This window comes from Stegodyphus dumicola, chromosome 2 (genome assembly GCF_044657685.1).
Source record: "Stegodyphus dumicola isolate Sdum_Otavi_A_Nest chromosome 2, ASM4465768v1".
NCBI lineage: Eukaryota > Metazoa > Arthropoda > Arachnida > Araneae > Eresidae > Stegodyphus > Stegodyphus dumicola.
Window position 1 is genome coordinate 81,125,424 of NC_140769.1, and position 23,540 is coordinate 81,148,963.

The 23,540-nt window shown below is 34.6% G+C and overlaps 1 protein-coding gene across 1 annotated transcript in view; it reads left to right on the forward strand.

Moving 5' to 3' along the window:
* The window catches only part of Vps8 (vacuolar protein sorting 8), a 155,212-nt gene that overhangs the window by 70,491 nt on the left and 61,181 nt on the right, over positions 1-23,540 (forward strand). Inside the window, exons 18-22 of the mRNA XM_085810815.1 lie at positions 964-1,150; positions 5,797-6,019; positions 9,527-9,616; positions 16,976-17,070; positions 17,185-17,300. Of these exons, the coding sequence (XP_085666941.1) occupies positions 964-1,150; positions 5,797-6,019; positions 9,527-9,616; positions 16,976-17,070; positions 17,185-17,300 (711 nt within the window). The remainder of the gene's footprint in view (positions 1-963; positions 1,151-5,796; positions 6,020-9,526; positions 9,617-16,975; positions 17,071-17,184; positions 17,301-23,540) is intronic.

Here is a 23,540-nt window from a genome sequence, read left to right on the forward strand (position 1 = left end):
TATGGAGTGATGCTCACATTCTTTTTTAATGGTAATGAAAATAATCTTAAACCTTTCTTCAAATTCTTGCCATAATAAGTAATGTCATAATAATGTCAATTGATTTGTGGGAAATGTATTCGCAGGCCACATAAAATTGCTATGGGGCCAGTTTGAGATTTGCTGTGGGCTGTCAGTTTAAGATCATTGGTTTATTGTGTGATTCCTGGTTAATACACAGAGGATTTTTCATATTTCCGTCTCTGAAAAGCATAGCAATCTCTAACACAAATGAGTGTATTTTAGTATAAAAATGCCACTGCAATTGCATTAAAAACTTTGATTGGAAAAAGTTCAATATCTGGATTAAATATAGCAGGTCGAAATTGAAATGAGGGAGCGATGCTGTATGTATGAAAAAAACTGATGGGGAAGTCTGAAGAATGAGAATAGCTGGGGAGTATCTAGACAAATAAACTTTCATAAAATACGTTTGAGAAGTTATCTAAAAGGGGAAAAAGAGTTTCTCAATTTTCACATGATTCCTCAAACTGTATAATGAGAGTAAGAGATGTAGATATGAATGGGAGGGGGGAGTATTTGCCAAATGTTGGCTTAAATTTATGTAGGTAAAAAAAAATTCATATTGAAATATTTTAGTTATTCCTTGAAGCACGTCGTCCTGTTTGTTGGACAGCAGATTTTATTTTACTTCTGTGCATTTTCATGACCTTCAAAGCATCCCAAACCTGTGAAAAGATTTGAAAGTTAATAAACCATTTCATTATTTTAATTTCAGTTGCTTTTTTGTTATAGTAGAATAAATATGGGTAAAATTTTTCAGTAATGTTATTTTTCCTCAGTTTTCTGATATGTTTGATAAGCATGAAATTTTAAAGTTATATCATAAATATTTGAGAAATTCTAATTCTACTTCCATAATTAGAAGGTATCAAAATATTTTAAAATTTATTTTATCCCTAGGCTTAATTGGAAAGAAATCACAAAGGCGAGAGCTTGTTGCCACAAAAATTATTGAAATACTTAGTATATATGTTGACCAAATAATGACACAACTTTGTCCAGAAAGAGGAAGAATAGAATTATTAATGCATCATTATCAAGAAAAAGTGCCAGTTTGTGTTGATTATTGTATAGCAGTAGAAAGGAGGTAATAACAAATCCTCTTATTTTTAATTCCCTGTAACTAAGTTGTAAGTTGCTTACATTGATGTTATTTACTATTAAATTTTTAGTTATAGATTTAATTATTGAAAATGTAAATTTTGAATGTTTCATTCTGAATATAAGTTAAAACTGAATTTACTTTATGTATCTAATGCATTATTAAGTAAAACAGTGTGAGATAATTTTCTGTCTTCAGCTTTTAGGAAGAGAAATTTCTTACTTAATTTTTTTATTAGTTTTATTTTTGTATTTCAAAATTAACATTATAAAATTACAAATTGCCGCCCAGCTGACATAATGGTTAGTGACCCTGACTGCTGTAGCAATGCGCCCGGGTTTGAATACTGAAGGCTTGGTTGTAACTGTCTGTCCCTTCATAGGAGACGGTGGAGGCCACCACTTCCGGCCCTTGTAGTGGTCTAATGGCTAATAAAGTGCTCTGCGATTAAGCAAAAAAAAAAAAAAAAGATTAAAAATTAGTGCTAACTGTATAATTGTAAAAATTTAACATTTTTTAACTTCATAGCATATTCCGTATGCCATTTTGATTATATTTATCTATGTTAGAGAGGAAATAATTCCTAAATTTTCTTGTATCTAAATTCTAAAAATTTATGAAATCATTCAAATCTCAAGTCCCTCAGATCTTTCATTTATCAGCACTGAAAATTGGGGCGCTTAATCTGAGAAGTTATTAATTAAAAGTTTGAATGCTATGCTTAATGAAAAATGAATTTAAGAATATAGTTTTTTAAAACACTTTTTTTATTTGTAAAGACGATGCAAACAAAATCTAGTAAAAGAAATATATTGTTACGAAATGTACAGGCGCGGTAAGTTTGCTTCCTCGCAAAGCAGTTTTAGGTTTGCCATAACATGGCAAGGGAAGGCAGGGTTGCCACATTTGCCAAGAAATCGTCTATTTGGCGATATCCCATGGATGGATGAAGAGCCTTCTGGAACGTATTCTTACCGGTTTATCCAAAATGTTCTCGAACACAAGCCGAAAGCTATATAAACCCTGCTGGTCCGCAGTCAGTTAGTATCGAGTGTGTGTGCCTTGTCTAGCGAGCTGATAGTCATTGAGCGAGTGTCTCGAAGTCTAGCGCCAAGTTGGTCGTCGAGTGCATCGTGAATTAGTGCATCATCGATTTTTGTCTTAGACTGTGCTGAGTCAAGAGCTATACTCTTGTGTATCGTCGAGTGCATCAGGTGGAGAGTCTCGAGAGTACGTGGAGTTCCGAGAATGACCAAACAGAGTCGGAAGCTTTGCGATGAAGTTGTCTCCACTGTTATTGCCTGACAGTGCTGTGCCGCTGATTGTTCCAGCATGTTTATAGTAGATCTTTGACGACTAGAAAAAGTGTTATTGGAGCTGTCCTGATTAATATTGGCTAAATAAAGTGTGTTTCGATACTTCATCAAGTGTCGTCGTTATTCACTCCAAATCTACGAACCCCATACAACTGGTGACAGAAGAAGAAAAACGCAAAAACTGGTGTCAGAAGTGGTATAACACAACAACTGGTGTCAGGAGCGGCGTTTGCGAGTGAATGCCAGTGACCCGCCTGCAGAGGAAAGCTATGGCGGAGGAAACAAGGACTTTGATGGACCTCTTTGACAAGAAGAGGGCTGAGATGAAAGCCCTGGAAGAGAAGAAAACCTGACGAGAAGAAATAAATGTCGGCCAAGAAAAGGTCCGAGAGCAACTCCAACAGGTGAAAGTCGAGCTTCCAGAAGAAACTGGATCCATAAAAGATGGTGTGGAAATTAGAGAAGTGGCATCTGAAGAATCAAAGGATGAGGAATTTAAAGAAGTAGCTAAATGAACTGTCTAAGAAAGATTCTAGAAATGATGGATGAAGCATCTAACGGGATTAACGAAAAAGAGCGAAAACATGAAGAAATGAAAGACAAGAAACAAGTTTTTCTCAAGTGCCTGAAGTGGAAGTAGAAGAAAGTGAAAATGCGACATTTAAGTTCTTCGAAACCGATAGTGAAGTTATGAAAATGCAATCAGCAAGTGTTGAACTATCTGAAAGTTCATGTGATGCTGAGATTGAAGAAGCTGATGTACAGCTGAAGCAGTGTGCTCCAGTATTGCAAGAAAATTCACCTACCTCACAAACTATGGGTGCGTCTCATAGTGCTGATTGTGCAGACAAGGACTTGATTCTAAACCAGGATGCTTCTGTTTATAAAGAATCAGATTCCGTTCATGACTTTGATGCAGAATTTGAAGCTGCTTTCCAGGAAACTGGGGAATACGAGTATGTACCATCTGCTAAAAATACCGAGTTGAGCTGTATGCATGCTGCGAATGAACTGCAGAGTGGTGAACAAGCTGTTTCACATCTTCCTGTGGATGATAAGTCTGAAAGGACTGAATCTTCAGACTGTGATATGCAAAACAGAAATACATCTGAGAACTGCAGTGGAAAGGTATTTGACCCGGGTATATTTTAATGAAAAGACTGAGACTGAAATTCATTATGAAATTTAATTTAAAATTGTGATGTGTTTAATTTGCGTATATAACTTGTATGTAGTGTAAATATTTGTTTCTTTAGTTATGTTACTTGTTTGTTTTATGTTTTGATTGTATCGAAGTTGGCTTCTGACCAAGGGTTGTACTGCCCGGGACGTGCAGTCCTTGAGAGGGGGCAGTGTTACGAAATGTACAGGTGCGGTAACTTTGCTTCCCCACAAAGCAGTTTTAGGGTTGCTATAACATGGCAAGGAAAGGGAGGGTTGACACATTTGGCGAGAAATCGTCCATTTGGCGATATTTGGCAACAAAATTGGCGATATCGCATGGACGTGAAGAGCCTTCTAGAACGAATTCTTACCAGTTTATTCAGAATGTTCTCGAACACAAGCCAAAAGCTATATAAACCCTGCTGGTCCGCAGTCGGTTAGTATCGAGTGTGTGTGCCTTGTCTAGCGAGCTGATAGTCATTAAGCGAGTGTCTAGCGCCGAGTTGGTCGTTGAGTGCATCAGGAGAGTCTTTTAGTGCATCGTCGAGTTTTGTCTTAGACTGTGCTGAGTCAAGAGCTATACTCTTGTGTATCGTCGTCGAGTGCATCACGTGGAGAGTCTTGAGAGTACGTGGAGTTCTGAGAATGATCAAACAGAGTTGGAAGCTGTATTCTGGTGCTTTGCGGTGAAGCTGTCTCCACTGTTATTGCCTGACAGTGCTGTGCCGCTGATTGTTCCAGCGCATTTATAGTAGATCTTTGACGACTAGAAAAAGTGTTATTGGAGCTGTCCTGATTAATATTGGCTAAATAAAGTGTGTTTCGATACTTCATCAAGTGTCGTCGTTATTCCCTCCAAATCTACGAACCCCGTACGAACGTGAAGGAAGAAAATAACGTAACAATATAGTTGAAACACTTAAATATCAAAGTTCATTTTCTTAAATGTAATTTGGATGAAAATATTTAAGCAACAGTTTATGTTTTAGGTGCTTTCAAAATTAAGATTAAGAATTGCTTATTTATATATGTAAGTGTAATGGGTGCATTACACAGAAATATATATATATAGGGTCATATAAAAAGTCTCCATGCTTTTTTGGTACATATTTTAACAAACATTTTCTTTATTGAAAATCAATTTTAATTAAGTACATATTGACCATTATTATCTATGACCTTTATGCCATTTTTCCCATATATATATATATGTAAGATAAAAATGTATGAATCAGAATTATAATATAACTATAAACATTAATTTTTCCTCTCTATTCTAAAATCATAATAACTTATCTGCATTGCGTCATTCAAATTAATCATGCGATCTTACGTAACCGTTAATACCAGATGCCTCTTGACGACCAATCACCGAAATGTAAACGAAAACTTTTCTCTTCGCGTGCTTCCATCTTTCATAACTATGCACTTCAGCTTTAGCTCTGTGCTGTGCTAAGATGTAATTTCGCTAGCTTGCTTTCTATCCCAACAATATCAAAAATGTAAATCTTCTGTGGAAAGGCACGACTAGAGTGCCAAGTGATTGTGGCCACAAATATCAATTGGAAATAAAAATGGAATTAAAACTGCCTCGACTGCCAAGTTCTTTAATACTACGCAATCAAAATTCTTCTTCAATATGGATCTAAGCACGCATCGACATTGCTCTGGCTTTTCCTTGTTTTGCTCATAGCATGACATATATATATATTGCTTATTTACTAAATGTACTGAGAAAGTATGGCATTTAAAAGATATTTTGAAGTTGACACAAATTTTTACCTATCAAAATTTGCAGCAGCATGGCAAAATTTCGAGGCATGATTGATTTGATAATCATATAATTAACAGAGCTTGCAAGAATACTTTGTTTTTGATTTACCACTATAAAAGCTGTTTTGTTCTCTAGATGTGATATGCTTATCATATATTTCTGAATTTTAAATTCTCACAGCATTTGAGATTTGATTTTTGTAACTGTAAATACCTTTAAGATTTATTTTATCTGGTTATGAAAATTAATGGTACATATTAAGTTCAATTTGTTTTTTAGTTATATTTAATTCATTTTTAGAATTTTACATATTTAGTTTATTGCCAAAGTAATTATTTTAAGTTTTATTTCTGCTGAATGAAAGATATGTTTCTTAGGGATTTCCTTTTTGGGAAGATGTATGAAAGCTTTCAGGCTGATCCATTGGCTCTTGGAGTATTTTTAGAAAGTCTAGAACCATATATTTTAGATGGACGTCTAAAATCAATGACTCCTCAAATTGTCAAAGAATTTGTTGATCACTTTTCTGAGAAAAAAAAGTATAATGCTTTAGAAGCTTGTATTGTACGTTTAGATATTGCAAGTCTGGATATTCATCAGGTATGTTTTTATATTTGACATCTGATGTTTTTTTAGTTTTTGATGGAATATGAACATTTATTCCATACAACAGTTTTCATTGCCATTATTAAAAAATAAATTATTCTAAATACATTTTGATTATTTAAATTAATTCATCATTTTATTTTTTAAGAAGTGCAGTGATTTCAGAAGTTAAAACAGTAAAGGACTAACAGAATGTAAAAAATTTATTTTATGTATTTTTAATGAATGCATAATATATATTTTGCTGATCTGTTTTTCATGCATTAAATAAATTTACGTGATATAATTAAAGGAACTAGTTAAAAGATTTTCTGTAATTCCTTATTTAAAAAATGGCAACTGCTTTGGCAACATTAAAAATAGATTAAATTAAAAAAACTGAAAATACAAGGGGGAGTCAATGAAAACCATAATTATTTTTTTAATATTATTTATTGGTCACACAGGGTACAGAAGTAAATCACTTTTCAACATAGTCCTCTCCTCATTCAATGCAAGTCCGCCAGCGCTTCGGAAGAGCCTGAATACGTGCAGAAAAAAAAGTCTTTTGGGCGACACCGCAACCACTTGTGCACCGCGTTGCGTACCTCTTCATTGGAGTGGAACTTCCTGCCGCTCATTGCTTCTTTGAGCGGACCAAACAGATGGAAATCACTCGGTGCGAAGTCTGGCGAGTAAGGGGGATGTGGGAAGTATTCAAATTTCAGGTCTGTGATGGTCGCAACCGTTGTACGTGCCGTATGGGGCCGTGCATTGTCGTGTTGCAGCAGCACACCGGCTGACAGCAATCCACATCGTTTCATTTTGATGGCAGGCCGGAGATGATTTTTTAGGAGGTCCGAGTACGTAGCACTCGTCACAGAAGTTCCTTGTGGGGTGTAGTGTTCCAAGATGATGCCTTTTTCGTCCCAAAAGAGGGTCAGCATAACGTTCCCTGAAGACGGCTGTGTCCGAAACTTTTTGGTTTTCGGTGATGAGGAGTGGCGCCACTCTTTGCTCGCTCGCTTTGTTTCAGGCTGATGGCAATGCACCCATGTTTCGTCACCAGTGACGATTCGTGACAGGAAGTCATTACCATCACGTTCAGCACGCCACAAAAGGTCTTTGCACGCATCAACACGTCAGTTCAGGCATCAGTGGTCGGGGCACCCATCTTGCAGACACCTTATGAAACTGGAGAACATCATGCACAATATGATGTGCCGATCCATGACTCATGTGTACACATGCTGCAATTTCATCTATTGTCACACGACGATTTTCCAAAACGATAGCTTCAACGGCTGAAATGGTCTCTGGAGTCACTACACACCGAGCCTGGCCAGGGCATGGAGCATCGGCCACGGACGTAACACCATTGGCAAATTTCCGGCACCATTCATAGATTTGTGGCTGTGACAAACACGTATCTCCATACTGAACCTTCATTCGCCTAAAAATGTCAATCGGTTTCACACCTTCACTTCGCAAAAACCGAATCACAGAACGCTGGTGCATGTGGCTAGTGGGGCTGCCATTTTGGAACTGTTGTTGTGCTGGTTTTTGTGCATCTACCGGCTGCTGCCACCTATTAGACATCTGGCATACTATCGTAAACAGGCATGCCAACTTACGGCTCACTGGCGCCATATGCGGATTTTTATTTCTACTTTTATGGTTTTCAGTTGACTCCCCTATGTATTATGGCAGTTCTTAAAAAGGTACAGCCGATGAGCAAAATAACAACTTTCTAATGGCCGTAATTTGGCTTTAACTGCTATCAGAGAATCAAATATTTTATTGTCATGCAAATTCTCATAAATATGAATGCAGGTATTGATAATGCATTCTATTTTCTCATTTGGTGCACTATTTGAGGGGATTCCAAAGTCATTTCATTTACTACATTTATGCATCAGATATTAGATCTGTAAAGTTATACTTGTGATTCACTTAAAAAATATAGGAAACTAGCCTTTTCAAAATTCTTGTTTTGATAAGCATGGCAAAAATTTTGAATATTGCTCTTCCTTTATGCATATGTTCTTTGATTATCTTGATTAGGATTTCAGCATATCTGTTCGGTATTTGCATTGGGAAATATCAGTTTTTTTCTGTACATATTCATCTGAAGGCCCGTGGTTTTGGCAAAACTTTGCTCATGTTGTCCTTTTGTGTGACAAAAAAACTTTTGTCAATCTTGGATAGTTTTTTCAGATCTATCAATTTTAGCTTACAAGTGATTGATTAGAAACAAAAAATACACTTCTTCCATGTAGTTGTGTCAATCAGTAGTTGTTACAAGTTTTTCTACCCAGTAATACATGAAAAGCGTTATGGTAAGAAAAGGAATCCTGAAACCTATTACCACACGAAGATTAAAAAAACAAACAAAACCTATTACCACATGAAGATTTTCCCCTCCTGAAGATTTTCACACAGCATCTTGAAGTACATTTCTTCCAGTGCATAATTTCATTTCGGGATAATTTTAACATTCTCGTTTAGTATTATTTGTTTCTTGCTTTTGAGATAAAAAAAAAAAAGAGTAAAACACTACTTATTTTTATGTTCACATTTAAAAATGGCCAATATTAAAGAAAAATTAAATAATGATGAATGATATTACAAGCCATCTGAACTAAGTCTAAAAATCAAATAAGGTGCTTGTTTTAAATTTGCTTGTTTTGGTAAATCATAGCTATTGTTTTAATATGAAGTATCTGTTTGATAATGTGTATGCTATCAGCCGCCCAGATAGTGTAGTGGTTAGGAGAGCTGGCTAAGATACCAAAGGGCTTGGGTTCGAATCCCCAAGGAGGCCTGGTTGTAACCGTTTGTCCCTTCATAGTAGGTAAAGGTGGCCTTCATAATAAAGTCACCACCACTTTTGGCCTTAGTAGTGGCCAAGCGGAAGTCAGCTGAGGGCCTGCTGTTGGGGAAAAAAAGTTTATACTATCTTTATTTTCATTTAATTTGTTAAAGTCTTCCAAGGTGTTTTTTAATTACATTATGCAAATTATAGTGTTCTTCTTTTTTTATATGTTACTGTTACCTTTCTAGAATTAGTAATTAAGTAATGATTACAGTATGTGTGTATGTAAATAAAGAAAATGTTTTTGAAATTAAGTTTATGTAGATAAAGAAAATGTTTTTGAAATTGAGTTTATGTAGATAAAGAAAATGTTTTTAAAGGATTATTCAATATGCCAATGAAATATAAATGTATGGTATTTGGAAGTATAGTAATTAAACCACAGCCAAAAGAAACGGCATTAACATTTATTACACTAACACGTTATAACATTTTTTGTGATACTAAAATTTTAATTAAAATATTTATTCTTGCTTAACTATTCATATTTATTCATACATAATTAAATGAGTTTGACATTTTTCAATAATTTAAAATTATTAAAATTCAAAATTTTAATTGCATTTGAATTTTTTTATAGTTCAAAAAATAGTTTATGTTTATTAATAAAACTATTTTTTCTTTCTTACAAATATTGTCATGTTTAGGTTATGACTTTATGCTGGAATGAAGGACTATATGATGCAATTATTTATATATATAATCATGGAATGATAGATTATGTCACACCATTTGAGGTAAATATTTGTGTAATGTCTCCAAATTAGATTTGTAACAGTAGAGGCTGATGATAAAATATTTAAAAGTTATTTTTCATTTAGTTTTACTGTATGCTCTTAGCAATACTTATTCACCTTTATTCTTTATGTCTGTACTTTTATATATATTATTCTTCATGTCATGTTTAATTTTTTCTGACTCATTTCTTTTTTTAGTTATTTATATTCTGATCTTTTGAAGTTCTATTGATATGAAACTTCATGAAAAAAATGAGGATCAAAGGCAAAAGAAATGATTTTTTTAAAAATTTTATTAGAAATATGAGAGAACGAAGTAAATGTCTTTAAACATGGAAACATATGAAGAAAAACAATTTATTATGCCATGTGCTTTTGTATATTTCTTATTTTTTAAATTTGAATCTTTTCCATTAAATTGCATTTGATGCTGCGTGATGAACTTGCAGTTATTTACTGACACAAGTAGTTTCAGCATGATGGTTCTTCCAAAAATTGTAACTTTAATATTTGAAAGTATCTAAGCAGATCTTTTTTTTTTTTTTTTTTTTTTTTTTTTCTTACAGTAACTTAGCTTGGGCAAATCTGTCATTTAGCGATAATGATCAGTCAACATGTCTGCTATTTATTTCATCTTCTGGGACCTTAGATATTTTACCCCCATTGACTCATTTTATCTGACCCCATTTAATATGATGCCAATTTTTTGCAAGAATTACTAGAGCAGCTGATTATGACCCTTCTGTAGGCAAAAAAAGTTTTGCACATATTCTCTTGATCTATGAGTAATTGTTGGAAGGTGTGTAATACTGCTTATTGAAAGAAGTTTGGGAATCTGTTTTGATCTTCTACATACTATAATGAGCAAATTAATTGGGACAAAGTGATATTTTTTTGGAAATTTATATTCATACCTTCATATACAATGATAATAATAAAATTACTAGAAAATATGTCCTTCTTTAGCACATATTAGCTCTATAATATGCTTAAGCATTGACTCTACTAGTCTTGTCCTTATAGGTTTTACTTCATCGTGGAACCACACTTTTCTAGCATTCAGAATTATGTACTCTTTTGTTGTACAATCCATTTTGCTAAATTATTCCTTGAGAATGTGCCTAAGTTTTCGATCAGATTTGAGGCTGATGAATTTCTAGGCCAGTCTAGCACAGTAATTTTGTTTTCCAACAAGAACCTTCTGATGAATTTTGAATTATAGCATGGAGCCAAGTCATGCTGAAATGCTCTGCAAAGGTTTTCGAGAATGGCTCAAATCTATGTTTTAAAATTTCTATATGCTTCAATGAGTTCATCATCCTATGAATAGGAACTAGATTTCCAGTGCTATCTCCAGTTAAAAATACCAAAACATTTGTTTTTTTTGGGGGGGGGTATTTTATGGTTTGTTGGGTAGGTTGAGGCCTTATTGATTCACTCCTGCTTTATCTAACAATGTTAGATGTGTAACCGTGAATAAATAAATAATTCTTATCACTGAAAATGACCTTTTCCCAGTCACTTGTAGTCCGAGATTTGTATTTTTTCGGGGGGCACAATAAACAGTTTACTTCATTTGATAGGTTATAAGTTATTTTTTAATATGCTTTCTCACTTTCCAACCCGCTATGAGTCTATACTGCACATTTAAAGGATGAATATCTCTAACCTAAATAAAGATCTTTCCTAGTTTCTATTGAATTAATTATGCCATTTTGGGGTAGAAATTCACCAGATTTGAGTTTTTTTCTTTGCCTTCTACATTTTCCCCATCCTTTCGAGAAAAATTATGCAGTTTCATTGTGCCTTTTCAGAATTCCAGAAACGCTCGATTTTCCAACACCAAGCATGGAGGCAATATTTGTTACAGCCATGGATGTGGGATTGTTAAGTGCTGTAATCTTTTCTCTCTTTTTAGGCATTATATCCATTTGTAAAAAACTAAACTTAGTGGCATAACAGCCCTAGTGGGCCACGGCCTGAAGTGCCCCCAAACCTGCTTTCTTGACCTTGGGCCCTGGGTTACATCAGCATATGGCCTGGGCAAGTGGTCAGCTTGTCGCAGGACCCCGGGTGTTTAGTCCCCAAGTGAACTTGATACTCATTTTATCGACCCACTCAAGGAATGAAAGGCTGAGTCAACCTTGCCCAGCCTGGGTATCAAACCCCAGGCATGTGGTGCAGCTGCGCAATGCGCTAGCCACTTCACCACCGGGCGGTATCCATTTTTCGTACATTAAAATTCATGAAACATATGCAAAAGTAACTTCCATAACCGAATGTTGTCAGTCAATGCAAAATATAGTGGAAACATCTTTCTTTCTGTCCAGAATGATAGGAGAGGCCCAAGAACCTGTCCCAAAGTGCATCAACCTACATTAGAAGATGTATAGGAGAAAACCTCTTCAAACTCTTGAATGACTCATTCTGCAGCACTCGTCTCATCATCGTTTGGTTTATTGAGATTACGGCAAAGCACACTAGGTCTATCTGCCTAAGGGAAGGGATGCCTTCATGGAGGACTTTCTAAGGGAAACTGGCTCGTATACACGTTACACATGGGGAAAACCACAAAAACGCCCATGCAGCCAGCCCGTTCACAGAATTCAAACCTCGGACCGAACTATCAGTGTTCAGCAACTTTTTCGCTCAGTTGCTGGTGGGCTCCTCTTCATCGTTTAATCATACATTCTTCAATAACTCCAATATTAGGCATTCTGAAGGCTGAGGACTGGAGGATACTGGTTCATGTAATGTAGGTAACTGTAATACGTGCTGCAACCATTTTGTCTTTCTTAATGACGTTTGCTTTATCACTTGTGGCAATTTTCACTGGGATGATACTTCTTGTTAGGTCAATGAGTGCTGAGGCTAATAGTACTCATTTGGGTTGTTACAGTTCTTAGAATATTCCATTATGCCATACCGAAAATTTATATTTTCAGCTAAGAATCAAGGAAGTAAAATTTGTGTTCTTGCCTGTACTGTGATATAGTCTTGAGCTGTGATTTGGTGGATTCATCTTTAATTCCAAATAGGGTTATATCCTCAAAGGCAGAATGCAGTTCGTTATTCGTGCAATATTGTATTTCTTTCAAAGTCTAATCCAAGTAGTCGCAGATCTGTAATAATTGTCACATAATGCAATGTGATGGTAGGCAGTGCTTCCAAATGTGATGTTAAAGTATAATTTTTCATCAATGTTGATTTTATGCCTGGACACAATCTGGAGGGTAACGCAGGAGTCTTCCATGTGAGTTTACCTTCCAATTGTTACGCCAAATTTTTTCAAATTGTGCTAACATAAGCTCCTGTATCGATGGTCATATTGCAGGGAAATCTATTTATATGTCCTATGATGAAGAGTCCATTATTGCAACCATTCATTGCAGAAATCTGAAGCGCTTTAAAATGGAGTTTCTCTCTATTTAACAACCTCCGTTCCACAAGATGGCCACCAATTTGTTTCCTGCCTTTTTGCTTGGGAGCACTCTTAGCTTCCATGCCTTGATGTGTTCTGCAGTTCCTTCACCATTACAGTTCTACCATATTAGAGTCAGTTGGTTGTCACTCCTGTTCTGCCTCAAGGCATTGTCTGGTTAAATTGTCTAGATGAGCAGCCTGTTGATCCACTAGCTCCTGAACATGAGCAACTCTGATTAAGTGGCAATCTCTATAGGTTACTTACTGGGGTGCCTCGAATTTCATGGCATACATTAAAGCGCTTTTTAGATCCTTGACATCTGGCATTCACAGGACTTTCTGTATCTCAGGATCCCAGATGCCACCAATGAAGCACTGGGACCAAATTTTCTTTCTTTCTGTTAGGCAATCTGAAATGGCGAAATGAGACAAACTTTGAACATCCATGGTAATCTCTTGGAGTGTTTCCATGATCATCTTTTGGGGAGATTTGAACTAACGTTTGCATAGTCTTTTAACTCATCTCTCCAAAGCGCAACTCCAATACGCTGGATAGAGCTTCAAAATCTAGCCTCCAGTTTTGGGGCAGAGTTTGCGTTTGTTGTCAGAGATGACGAGATGGGAGGCCTTAGTTTTGGAGTCCTATCCATTTGCATTTGCCATTATATAGAACTGAGTCTTGGACCTTGTCAAGAGGTCTCTTCATCATGCAAGGATAGCTTTAGAGAAGGTTAGGAAGATACAGGTATGAATTTAAAGGCATCGGAATTATATCCAGCTGTCACTGTGGACTTCTTCAAGGTATACACTTCCTTGGTGACATCAGTGGAAACTCTTCATTGATTTGTTGTTCTACAGCAGAAACGCTTTCTTCAATTTGTTGCTTGACAGCAGAAACTCTTTCTTCAACTTCTCCAATTTTCTTTCCTGATATTCTGCCTTCCATAGCCTCAAAATAATTTTCTATTATGGCTGTAATTTCTCTTTTTGTTTCTTCTTGGCCCACTTCCATCTTTTCTTGAACTGATTTGACATCCTTTTCCATCTTTTCTTAACCTGCTTCCATTTCTTCTTAATCAGACTTGACAGCCCCTTTCATCTCTTCCTGGAATGCAGCAAAGGCTGTCACCAGCTGTCTTAGTTGTTCATCCATCGCTGTGGTCACCAGCGTTCAGCCCCACTTCTAACACTAAAAATGTTGCTTGCCTACAGGTTCATAGTGGATTGAATGCACGTGGAACTGATGATAGCTTGATAGAGTTTATTTTTTCAAAAGAAATGCTTTGCAATTCTCGAACTTTCCACAAAAGTACTCATACAGCTTTTCTCAGTATAATAGAGCACAGTCAGTAGTTACCACTTGAAACTACTAAGAACGTTAAACATAATACAATGCAAAGTTTATTTAAAGAGCAAAATTCACATGTTGATCTTTCAATACTCCACAGTCTACTCTAAACTAAGAACTGATACTCTCTTTGGGTTTATGTAGTTTTCTCCAAGCCTGCAAGAAATCTCTAGTGCCTTCCATTTCTTGAAGGTACCGGAAGTCATATATGGTTACTGTTACATGTAAGGGCCAGATATGGTTACGGTTGTATGTGAGGATCAATTACAGTTGTGCAGGGGCCAGACCCAAATGTCACTAAATGGTTGCCAAGTTTGGTAACTTTTAGTTGTTTCTCACCAAATTTGTTTGATAAAAAGTAGTTGCAAAAACTATCACGAGCTTGGTGATAACTCGCTAATTTAATGAGATAGCCTTTTACTTCCATATTAAATTAACTTGGTCCTGTAATCTTATTTTTCTGGCAAAGCTTTTCTTTCTGAAGGCCATTCAGGTTACTTTATACAAAATTCATAACAGCTATTCATATTTGGTATTTAGTTAATTCTTTATGCAAATGTGACCTTCATAATATTCAGATTCATTCAGATTTCATAATAACTTACATTTTCTTTTATACCAAATTACATCTTCTTTATGGAGAATTTCATCTTCTAGGACAAATCAAAATATCCATCAAATAAAGAATTAAATAAAGAATTAATTTAAAAGAATTTCTTTTTTAGCAAATCCTGTCTTTATTTTTCTGGAATCCACTTTTTTTTTTAAAATATGCAGTTAAAAAAATTATAATATTTTTATAAAAATATAAAGATTTTGTGTTTAAAGTGCTGAAGCTTATATATAAACTGAGTTTTAAAGGTCTGAAAGATTTTAGCATATACAGTAAGACCCCGCTTAACGCGAGGGATACGTTCCATCAAAGTAGAGCGTAATGCGAAACAGCGCTAAACGAGGCTATCTTTACATGTAAATATTGGGGTTAGGGGAAGATGGCTAGGAAATTGGTTAGGTATTAAATTTAAAAAGTATGTGTTTTTAATAAAAATAAAACCAAACATTTATTTCTTAAAGCCCAAATTAATACCACATTATTATTTCTTGCAAAAATAAAAACAAAATATAAATAACAAAACGAATATTCTTAAAAAAAAAACAAATAAAATTCTCAGTCAGTCATATTTAGTTAGCCTTCCGCGTTTTCAGTGTTCTGCCTTTTTGTGACAAAAGCATCTAATGTTGTTTGCCTTTTTCTTTTGCGTTGTTCTCTTAAAAGTTCTTCATAAATGGATAGAGCATCTCTAACACCACGCCTTACTTTTGAGCTCCTGTCAAAATTTGGATCATTTTCAATGAATTGATCCATTATTTCAGTTATGGTAGACAAACTCCTTTTTACAAACGCCATCGAAAGTTCTTTTTGCTCTTCTTCTGAATCACTGCTGTCAACATTTTTGTTTTCTTCTTGTTCAGTTAATTCCTTGAGCTCATCATTAGAAAGACTAGCCGCTGCTTCTTGAATTATTTCTTCGACATCTTCCACATTTACCCCTTCAAAATATGTCTGTACAATACCGCACCAAACAAGAAATACAAGTACACTCTTTCGGATATGTATTTGAAACCTATCGCTGCATAATATTTCGGGAAATCCCCGTATGCTGCGAGCGATTTCGTGAAATCCCCGGGTTGAAATAAAAGAGTGCTAAACCGAAACAGCGTTAAGCGGGGTCTTACTGTAGTCATTGACTGAGGTTTTTTTTTTTTTTTTTTTTTTTTCTTTCTCTTTTTAAGTGTCAGAATTAATGTAAATTAGAAGCTTACGAATTGTTGAATTTTTTTTTTGTGTGTGGGGAGGGTCATCAGGTTGAAAATAAGTACCAAGTTTCAAACATGCAAATATCTCTGACATGCTTTCATAAAATTTATTATTTATGCATGCAGAATTTGAGGTACAGAATAGAACTTTGGGAAGAAAATTGCATATAATTTCAGAAAAAGTTTGAATTTTGGTCAAAATTTGTATATTAGAGCAATGCTATGTAGAGGATGATTATAAAAATACTTCCCCGATATATTACGATATATCCCCTAGTGGCTTATTCTCTCAAGCAATCAAAATAAAATTCATATGGTATTGTTATTTGAAGGTATGTGCCTGAGATTGTGATGCTATAAAACAATAGAGCTTTCACAATAAAAAAAAAAAAAAAAATTAAAATTTTCGAATGGCATCATTACATTTTTTCCCTGCTCAAATTGATCAGTGCTCTGAAAAATCATAAACAGCGTTAGATCAGATATATGACAAAAATTGCTGCCGTAAAACATTTGAAAAGAAGAGCATTTGGATGGAAGAGAGAAGAGAGCAGAAGAGAGAAGAGGAAAAAAAGCTTTTGTTTATTTGTTGCTAACAGTTAAACTGGCAGAGACTAATGTTAACTCTTATATTGTGTAACATATTAATTTCCATTGGCTTCTATCTTAAATTCATATTATATAAATCATTAATTCTATGACTGTCAAAGTTGTATTATAATAACCTTCCTTCTCTGAATTTTAAGCTGGACTTTATCATTTTCATGTAGGATTTAATGGTTATTCTTCAGAAAGCTGTGAAAAGAGGAAAGCAACTTACTGATGATCAAATTAAGCTAGGAAATAAATTACTGGTATATATCAGGTAAATTACTTTTTTTTTTAAATTTATTAATGAAAATTTTTTATAGAGTATATTTGGTACCAGGTATATCCCATGTACATTAATTAAATTGGTTTCGTTAATTTTATATTTTAGTTGTTGTTTGGCAGGAAGAGCATATCCATGGGGGGATATTCCTCAAGAATTGGCATCTGATGTAAAATTTAAAGTATTTCACTGTGTCACGAATTTGCATGGAAAAAATATGGAAGGTAAATAGATTCTTTGAATCTCTTGTTATATTATGTTTATGCATTCAAATTATCTCCCTAAGTTTGAGATAAGATGCAAGAAAATGATATGCATTAAAATCCCATTTTGAATAAATTTTGCTTACTGAAAGAATGAACAGAAATATATGATTATATTTATTGGACATAAATTTGAAATTGAGATGGAAATATGATACATTTAAAGAAAGCTTTCATAATAGCATTATACTTCAGTGGTGTGTAATGTTATGAATTTTGTACATACATAAACAATTTTATTCCAGTTATATGTAAAATTATAGTACTTTTTGTATATGTAACATGGAGTGCCTCAAGAGATGAAGCTCTGCCAGAAAAATAAAATTGCAGGGTATTGCAGTATATTTAACACTGAGGTAAATGGCTGCCTCACTAAATTGGCAATATGGTTTTAGTGACATAATTTCTTACCAAATTTGGCGAGAAATCGTCAAAAGTCGCCAAACTTGGCAATATTTTGGTCCAGTCCGCTATACATGTAAAGGGTATATAAATTGAATAACTGCAATTGATCCTTTATGCAACTGTAACCATATCCGGCCCTCATAATGTCTTCCAGCTCTCGGCAACCAGGCGAAAACTATATAAGACCAAAGTGAGTATCAGTTCTCAGTTTTTAGTTCAGACTTGACTTTGGAGTATTGAGATTTCCATGCTAGCTTCGCCTTTTAGGTGCACTTTAGATTGTGTTGTATTTTAACATTATTAGTAGTTTGTAGTTTAACTATTAATTATGCTGTGTGGTACTGAGAAGAGCTGTATGAGTGTTTTTGTGGAAAGTTCTAGAAGAGTGTTTCTATTATGAAAATAAATTTTATCAAGCTGTCATCAATGTGTGCTTTAAATCTTTTGAGAACCTGGATGCCCATCCTAATATTTTTAAATATTGTATGCTTTGGTATTTCAGGTTGCCTTACATCTTGTTGAATAAAGAAATTAATATATACTAGCTCTCATAATTATCTTCAAAGAATGGTATTAGACAATAAATTATTAAGATTATGATAAAACAGATGACTTATTAAAAAGAAAGCTTGTTATTTAAAATTAGCACAGCTTACATTATTTCATTCAGCATAGGATAATTTAATTTCCTTCTTATCTGTGTTTATTTTCTCTTCCTTTAGCTACATTATGCCAAAAATAGTTACTGCAAGTTTCTGGTAAAAACTCTATCCAAAATGTCTCCACTTCCTTTAGCTCAAATATGTAAGGCTATACATATTTGATTGTGGTTATTTCTCTGTAATCTGTTTCATATGTAATGGATTTCTCTTCAAGTTAGAATCCAAAATTAAGCATAATCTTCTTATTTGTAAATATGGCATTGGGTCATTGTTGACAATAAGGAAAAAACACAGCAAATTACATTCTTGAATAGTTTCTAGTGTACAGACTGGAGAAAATAGTACTTAATGCTTTCTAATACAGTACAAAGTCCAAGATCCGGATGTCCAATATTTGGAATGATCTAAATCTGGAATTTAAAGCAATCAACACTTTTTTTTTTTAAGGATTTTTTTTTATTTTTTTTTTATGCTTTATGCATGTGCAATTGATTTTCCACATAAGAAAACATGTGGAGTATCCCAATTCTTAATTTCACTTCGGCATTATATAAAATACCTCATTATTGAAGAAACAATCATTTTAGCATGAATTTGTGTAATCAATAATTTGGCTCCATGGCTGCGTATCTGCTTGGCATACATCTCAACCGAAACATTCTATATAGAAGCATAGTTGATTTTACAACTGCTAATATTTTATATCCCTGATGCCAACCTGGCGAATCATTATTTGTTATATTTTGCTGCCTTTACCGTATGTTTATCAACGCATGACGAGTAATGACTCATGCAGAGATGCCTGAACAATTTTTTTTTAAATATATAATATGCGAAATGTTGATGAGAAAAAATTTAACAAAAATTTCTTTTCACATGTAAAAAATTTATTTTGTTAAGGATGCTTATAGGCTAAAAGATTACATTTAATGCTATTAACTGATTTTTTATTCATATAAATCCAGAACAGGCACCAGAGCTCACATGGTTGCACTGGGCGATAGAATTTAGGGAAGACAGAATTTTTCGAATTTAGAGAAGCACCGAGTAGCACAATTAAAAATGATAAAAATTTTTAGAATTTAGGGAAAGCATTGGAACCCAAAATTAAGGGGTGGGAAAAATTTAGAACTCTGGGAATTACCACAGAGACTATGTGAGCAAAATATATAGCGCTGGCCTTCAGTAAGCTTAACGATATGTGGAAACTTATTTATTCACGACTCAGAGAAGCTTTAAGCATCTGCAAGAATTAGATGTAAGTATAATAAATAACTAAATTAATACAATTCGGGCTTAATTGTCTCAGTGTGCAATAGAAGCAAGACAAAATTTAATGGAACATTTTGTCTTTCGTCGCCAATCTCATGCTACATAGCCAATAATGTATAGTGAATGCTATTAAGCTAGGCTTAAATTATATCTTACTGATCCCAAACAATTTCAGTTAATATAGCAGATTGTGCTGTTCATTAACTTTCTGATTTGATTCAGCTTATTATTTTTTGTAGGCTGTTATAATTACAGCAGATTTGTGAAAACTAAAATCTGAACTTCCGATTGTGTCGAAAAGAGTGTCTAATTCTGAAGCAACAGGATCTACAAAACGAAAGCATGTTCCAATGTCCATTAAACAAAAAGTGGAATTGCTGCAAAAAAATTGGATATTGGTATATCCCTCTCCAAATTATGTGAGAAGTATGGCATTGGAAAGTCAACTGTGTATGACATAACAGAAAAGGAACATTATGAATTTTTTGTGGATTCCAACATCCCACTCACAATTAATAACAGAAAAATTATTCTTTATGCTAAATGTGATGATCATAACAAAGTGATGATTTGAATGGCCATACAGAGACACAGCGAGGGCGGGCCATTGACAGGTCCAATGCTAATGCCTCAAGCCAAAATATTTCATGAAGAAATAAACTTAAAAACTGAGACAAATAAACTTTAAAACTTCAAATCTGTCGAATTTGAATCTGTCACTTAAACACTAAAGTGTCGCCGACAGATTGGTTAACCAAATTTTAAAATCTCCGTGGTATAATGCAATTGAAAATTTCAGATGAAAACTGTTCAGCTGATACTGAAGCTGCTGAACTATTTGCAGATGAATTCATTGAACTCATTAATAGTGAAATGTTATCTCCAGGACAAATTTACAACACTAATGAAACTGATCTTTGGCTATATGCACCATGCAATCAATACCTTGGTAACCTCTACAGAAAAGGCTCCAGCTGGTGTCAAAGATTCCAAAGCTAGACTAGCAAATTTAGCATACGCAAATGCTGCAGCAACACACGAGTGTAAACTTTTCGTAATCGGAAAAAATGCACTACCTGGAGCATTTAAAGGAGTAAAGATTTTCCCATTATATATCATGCAAATAAAAGAGCATGGATAACACAAGCGTTAATATGTGATTGGTTTGAAAATAATTTCATACCCGAGGCTTGGCAAAATTTGAATATGATTGGTTTATCTGATTATGCAAAAATTGTCCTGATTGTAGATAACTGTTCGGCTCATATCTCACTTAAAGTTTTAATGAAAGGTAATGTATTTGTGTTATTCTTTCCTCCAAACTGTATGTCCATCATTGAGCCTATGGATATCGGGATAGTGTGCTTACTGAATTTCACATATAAAGTACCATTTTTAAAATTCAAGTTAAATTTCTTGAATAATAGCATGACTATTCAAGAATTTTTGGGATGTTTTAGCATAAAATATGCTGTGTGGAGCATCACAAAATCGTAGGAGGATATGCCTCCAGGTACTTTAAAAAATAATTTTTGACCAAACAGATGGCAAAATGTGTAATACGGTTCTAGATCCTAAAATATCGCTCCCGATAGTGATGAAAGTAACAGAGATCTTATTGAAAAAAAAAAAAAAAAAATTCGATTGACAAGTTAGTTGGAGTTCTTGACACAGCAACTACGGGACTTGAACAGTGGAACTTTGTAACTGAACAAGAAATTATGTCTGTCTGTAGAATTGAAGAGAAAGTATGAGCACAAAAAACAAAGCAACTTAAGCAATTTACATTAAAGGAAATGTTTAATAAAGTAAACAAATAAATATTAATCTTTTTTTAGCAAATTTTGATACCCTTTAGATCATAAATGCTTCAATATTTCATAAATTACGATTTCATATTTTTAGTTTTATAATTTCTATGTGGCATCTTTCTAGATTTAAACTGATGATCTAATTAAGACACAATAACATGCCGAATAAATACTAATTCAGAAGTCAAACAACAAAAATCAGCGTTATATTTACAAAATTTTCACAGGACCAGTTTCGATGGTTTTACCGAACCACCATCCTCAGCTGCAAAACCGCAAATGGCTTCAGTTGTTTAACTTCATTTGCGGTTTTGCTGATTATAACACTGATTTTTGTTGTTTGACTTCTGAATTGATGATCTAATATCCGGAAAAATCCCAAATCTGGAATCTCCGAAGTCCCAACAAGTCCACATCTCGGACTTTGTACTGTATGTTGATATAAATTTGAAGAAAAAAATCTTGAAAACAGTTTTGGGTTATTACAACTGATTTCCTTTATAAATACTTCATTATTTCATTATTCCATTATAAATTCTTATTTATTGCATATAGTGTAATTTTTTTTAATTTGCATCTCATTTTACTTTGTATATTTAGATGCTACATATATTTATACTGCAGTATTTATAAGACTGCTGTAACTTGGAAGGAAATTTTCTTCCAAAATAATAATTTAACAATCAACTTTGAAGTATGGACCTTTGAAACGTAGCATGGAACAGTTAGAAAGAACATAGGATTGCATATGGTGGTGGATTACACTTCTTTCTGCCAGTGGCTCCAGAGTCATTATGTAGTTAGTTGTCTTTTCTTTACTGCCTGTTGCAGCAAAGTCCAAGTTAAAACTTAGGGCAAAAAGAGCAAAGCCCCTCTGATAAGTCTAACCTTAATATGAGAAAAGAAAGTTAAACAGTTTTTTTCCCCTAGTAGTTTCTGCCTCTGCTGTATTGGCTTCCATTTTAATGAATAATATTAATTTAAAAAATTTTATTCTTGGTCATGTATGATTTGAATAAGTCTTAGTTTAACTGTATATACAGAGGGAGGACAAAATAATAGGAACACCTGTGAAATAATGGAAAATCTTTATTAATAGGGGGCTGGACCACCCTTTGACTGAAGTACAGATTGAATGCAGGGTGTTATAGATGCATAAAAGTCATGGACAATATTTAAAGGAATATTAAGCCATTCCTACTGCAGAGCGGTCTCTAATTCCAAAACTCTGGATGGAGGTGGAAATCAGGAACAAAGTTTGGATTCCAAATATGCCCATAAATCATCGATAATATTCAAGTCTAGAGACTGAGGTGGCCAAGCAAGATGTTCAATTGCATCGTCGTGCTCTTCTTGAATACACTTAGCAGTGTGGATAGGGGCGTCGTCTTGAAAAAGTGGTCACTTTCCAGGGAATACAGTCTGGACAAAAGGATGGGCATGATCCCCTGGAATGCTTAAATAGTGATTAGATGTGATCCTCCCATGCAGAATAACAAGTGGCCCAAGACCACGCAAAGATATCGCACCCCATACCATAATGGCGCCACCCCCATGCTTCACAGCCAGCAAGAGGCAGTCAGGATGAAACGCTTCTTTGGACGTTCTCCAGACATAAACGCTTCTGGTCATCTGAAATGGGGGGAATGATGATTCATTTGATCATATTACCTGTCGCCACTGCTGTGGGGATCAGCCTTTATGATCTCTGCACCACTCGCGTCGCTTGAAAGCATTAGTTGCTGTCACCAAGGGTTTATGCATTGCCACTCTGCCATAAATGTTCGCAGCATGAAGTTCCCTTTTGACAGTTTTTGTTGAAATGGGGTCCTGGAAATGACTGTTCATTTCAGATGTTATCTCGGATAACAATTGCTTGTGCTTTTGGGCTACTATGTGCTTCAAGGCCCGTCTATCCCTATCAGCCAGCTTTGACTTTCGGCCACTGTTGTGCTTTGAAGACATCGTCTTACCCTCTTTCGTGTATGCTGTCATAATGGCTGATACCATACTTCTTGCACACCACACAAGGTTTGCTGTTTCCATAACCG